This window comes from Frankliniella occidentalis, unplaced genomic scaffold (assembly GCF_000697945.3).
Source record: "Frankliniella occidentalis isolate FOCC.00 unplaced genomic scaffold, Focc_3.1 Scaffold110, whole genome shotgun sequence".
NCBI classification, from domain to species: Eukaryota; Metazoa; Arthropoda; class Insecta; order Thysanoptera; family Thripidae; genus Frankliniella; species Frankliniella occidentalis.
Window position 1 is genome coordinate 562781 of NW_026267238.1, and position 3958 is coordinate 566738.

At 63.0% G+C, this 3958-nt stretch overlaps 1 protein-coding gene across 6 annotated transcripts in view; it reads left to right on the top strand.

Annotated features, from left to right (window-relative positions):
• LOC113206571 (CUGBP Elav-like family member 3) overlaps positions 1–3958 on the top strand; it is a 299180-nt gene that overhangs the window by 1831 nt on the left and 293391 nt on the right. For all 6 annotated transcript variants that reach the window (XM_052270072.1, XM_052270073.1, XM_052270076.1 and 3 more), the window contains one exon: positions 2056–2358. In XM_052270072.1, the coding sequence (XP_052126032.1) occupies positions 2056–2358 (303 nt within the window). The remainder of the gene's footprint in view (positions 1–2055; positions 2359–3958) is intronic.

The window sequence follows — 3958 nt, forward strand, 5'->3', positions numbered from 1 at the left end:
GGGGGGGGTGCAATGACGTGCCCGTCGAGCTGGGTAGGCGGGGCCGCCGGGGCCGTCGGTGCTGGTCCATGAATCTCGCATCAGGTCCGCCGGGGCTGGCGCATTATGGGATTTGGTTGTATCGGACAGGGTGATGGATCGGTCGGGACGCACGTGTGTTCTTTTAACATGCGGGAAGAAAAGGGGGGGCGCGGGAGAAAAAAAAAAACGAGCGAGGCGAGCAGGCGCGCGGGGTTTGTTCGAACCCGCCCCTCGGGGGTTGCAGCAGCGACGTCGGCTTCGTCGTCGTCCGTCCTCCGGCAACCTGCCCTGTGGGGCCCGTGGGCAGTGGGGCTCGTCACCGCCAAGACATTTACGACGGCATCCTCGTCGTCGTCCTCGTATTGGTGATGGACGAAGTCGTCTTTGTCGTCGTCCTCCTCTTTTACTTTCCTTAGGACTCCTCCAGTTACACAACTGCGAAGTTCATCCCAACCAAGCGCCTTATGGGCAGGCAATTTCTAGCCTGCAGTGCATCCGTGTACTGCGGAGTGGCCTACTCGGAGTCTCGCAGGCGCTGAGCTCCCGTCGCCGTCGCGTCGTAATGTGGCGAACGAGTCCGAGGAAAACGGGCGTACTTTGTGGACGGCACGGCCCCGCACTCTTCTCCCACTTTCTGGCCCCTCTTTGCCACGTGCCTGCTATCGACGGTCGTGACGAGACGACGCCACAGGGAAAGAAATTAGTGGTGCGGTCGCCGACCAAAAAAAAAAAAGGCGGCATCGTGTCCCGTGTGGCAGTTGTTGCAAGAAGCGGGGCGCGGCCGCTGGCGAGCGGGGGGCGGCTGGGGGCCACGCCACCCTGCTGTCCCGTCTGCTTGTTGCGTCCCATCCGATAACTTGCTATTTTTTCCCCTGCCATCGCCATCCATAACTCGGGAACGACTTTTATTATGAAATTTGACGGAAGCTTTACCCCCTTTTTCACCCTTTCCCTCCGCTCTCCTTCCCCTCGCCCTGATCCGAGCCCTGAACCACGTCGCTCTAAGTGCTGCCCCGCGGGCAAGCGCGTCCCCGCAGGCGTCTCCTCTGGCGCTGCAGAGTGTAAGCCCCTATCCGTGTATATCTACGATTCGCTGTCCCTGTGTCGCCGTGCCCCGCCTCGCCCCACCCCGACCCGCCCTCGACGTGCTGTGGGTGTGGGGCGGGGCCGATGCGTTAGCCGGGCAACTCACTATAATTCAAATCAAAACTTGGCGCGAACTGGGACACAGCGTATGGCTACGGAGAGAGCACAACTTTCGGCACGGGGCAAACTCGGTATGGGAAAGGGGGTGGGGTAGGGGTTGTCAGGACGGAACCAGAGGTTATGGAACTTGGAGAGGGGGAAGGACCACGCGCCTTAACAGGAAACCAAACTATATGTGCTGAGGGGGTGGGACAAGGAGGGGGAGAGGCTGTTTTGCTCAGGTGCGGTGGCGGCGCCGACGATGCCTGCAGCATAACTTTCCCCGAAATTTCGCATTTCCCCATCGCTTGTTTTAAATGTAAAATATTCCCTCTTTTTTCAAGTTTAATTTTTTTACTGCCGTCAGTGGCGTCTTTTCAAAGTCGGGTCGTGACGGGGTCTTAAGGTGTATCGGCTGCGAGGACAGGCTGACGGGGCTGGCGGTGAGGTGGCTACGGAGGCGCTTTTCCCCCCTTCCAACATTCCCTCGGTTTGAGCGGCTCGCTTTACAGGTCTTTGAGGCTCTCCGAGCCGTATTGGCTCCTACGAGGGCGTAAGCATGCCTGCCGGGCTGGTGGGGGAGGCTGTCAAAGCGAGAGCTTAGGTACACGACGAACCGTGCGCTTCAGCCGTGGGGAAACCGGGGCGAGGGCGGAGCCGGGTGGAGCCGGGTCGACTTTTAAGATTTCTTTAAACAAAAAGGGAGACACGGGGTGCATGCCTGGTTGCTTGTAGCATCCTCCGGGTGGTTTTCAGTGCTCACCGCGCAAAGGCGTATAAACTGAAATATTCCTGCAAAATGTTGGCGTTCTGAAACTTGTCTTTTAATCTCACATGTTCTCGTTGCAGGTCCTCACGCGAGCACGTTGGCGAAGAGGCCCTGCCGCCGCCTGGCCGTGGAGGGCGGTGTGCTGTGCGCCCCACTGGGGGCGCTCGGAGGGGCGCTGGGGGCCACGCTGGCCGCCGGGGTCGGCATGGACATGGTGGGCCTGGACAGGCTCGAGCCCCTGGAGGCGTGCCTGCCGCCGGGGCCGCCGCCGCCCTGGTTCGGCGACCACCACCACCACCACCCGCACCACCCTCACCACCTGCCCGCCGTCCTGGCGCCGCCACCGCCGCCGCCACCACCGCCACCGCCGCCGGACTTCTCAGGTGAGAGACACCGCACCTGGGCGTGTCCCGTGCGCCGCCCGGGGGGTGGGTGTGGGTTCTGCTGTTTGTGTCCTGTGCCTGGGCCCGCACGCGTGCCAGGGACTTGGGGGGCGGCCGAGGTGGGGGCTCGGGCCGGGGAGGGGACGGTCCCCCGGTCTCTGACATTGTTTGATTAATACGCCTCTTGAGTTGCGCGGCGTGGCGTGGCGGGGCGGGGCGAGGCGCAGGCTGCACGACGACGGCGCCTCCCCCTCTGCTGTGCCGGCCAACTGTCATTACCAAACTGTCTGCTACCGGCCGGGCCGGGCTGTTCCTCCTCGGCGCCACTGTCTCAATGCACCCCCCGTCCTCTCGGGAGGTACACAGCGCGCAACACAGATGGTGCTCCCGCCTCACTAGAGAGGGGAAGTTTTCTTTTTTCCCGCGCTCTCGCTCTCTCTTTCTCTCTCTCCTGCTGCGCGATGGGGCATTATTTTCCCGTATCGTATTCCCATTTGAGGGTCGCGGATCAGGTCCGATCGCAGTGTATTACCCGGCGGGAGGGGGGAGCTCGTTGGCGCGCGGGGGGCGGGGCGGGGTGGGGCGAGGAGCACACGCTGCGGACTGGACTTGGCTGGGAATAATAAAAATACACCCCCGCCATGCCACGGCGCCGGTGCGGGGAGATTACAAGTGAGGGGGGTGGTTGGGGGGGGGGGGGAGATAGATAGTGAGCGAGTGAGACAGCAGAGGGTCTGTTTAATCGTGTGACGCACGGGGAACGGCCTCCTGGCGCAGCGCGCTGCCCCCTAGGAGAGGTGCTTGGTGGCGAGTAGGAGTGACAAATAGGCGTCCCGCCGCACCACGGCCGCGGCCTCCACCGCCGGCGTGCTGGCTGCTGCCCTTTGCTGCCCTGGCGCTGCGGGGTCGGCGGGGGACGGGGTTGGCGGGGGCGCGCCCGGAGAGGCCGGAGTGGCCATAACCGAGAATAATGAGTGCCAGTCTGATCCCGTCTGCCGCTGGCCGAGGCTGATGAACCTCTGCACGGCACGGCGCCGGGGGTGGTTGCTTGGGGCTTGGCCCGGCCGCGGGGCGGGGGAGCGGATAAGAGAAAGGGTGGTCAATTGCTTGCTGTTTTTTCTTCCCTTTTCTTCCATTTCTTCAACCCCATCTCGCACACTCCGCACTACCGGCCCGTCGAAGAGGTTAACGTAACAGTTGGGGATGCAGACCGATATCATGTCACCGTTCTATAGTTCTCGGTTTTAAGGTCGTCGATGACGCCCGTTGTCCTTCCCGAAAAGGTCGTGGGTACCCTCCGGAGGCCCCTGCTCTCGGTCGGGTGCACGATGACACCGTCGTGAGGTCGCCGATGAAGTCGTCATGAGGTCACCGACGACGTCGTTCTCCACCTTTTTTCCCTTTCGAGGTCGCCGGCGTCGCCGTCGTTGAGCCCTCCGTCCAGTTGCCTGCCCCGCCCTTTCCCTCCGCATTATGCGCCGTCCTCATCCCCGGCCGCGGGGCGTATTTAAGGGCAGGCAAGTCGGCCGTGGGCCGGAAGGAGCGCCGCCGGAAGCGCGCTGCAGGAGGAGTGGATGGTGTGGGGGCGGCGGGGGCGGGC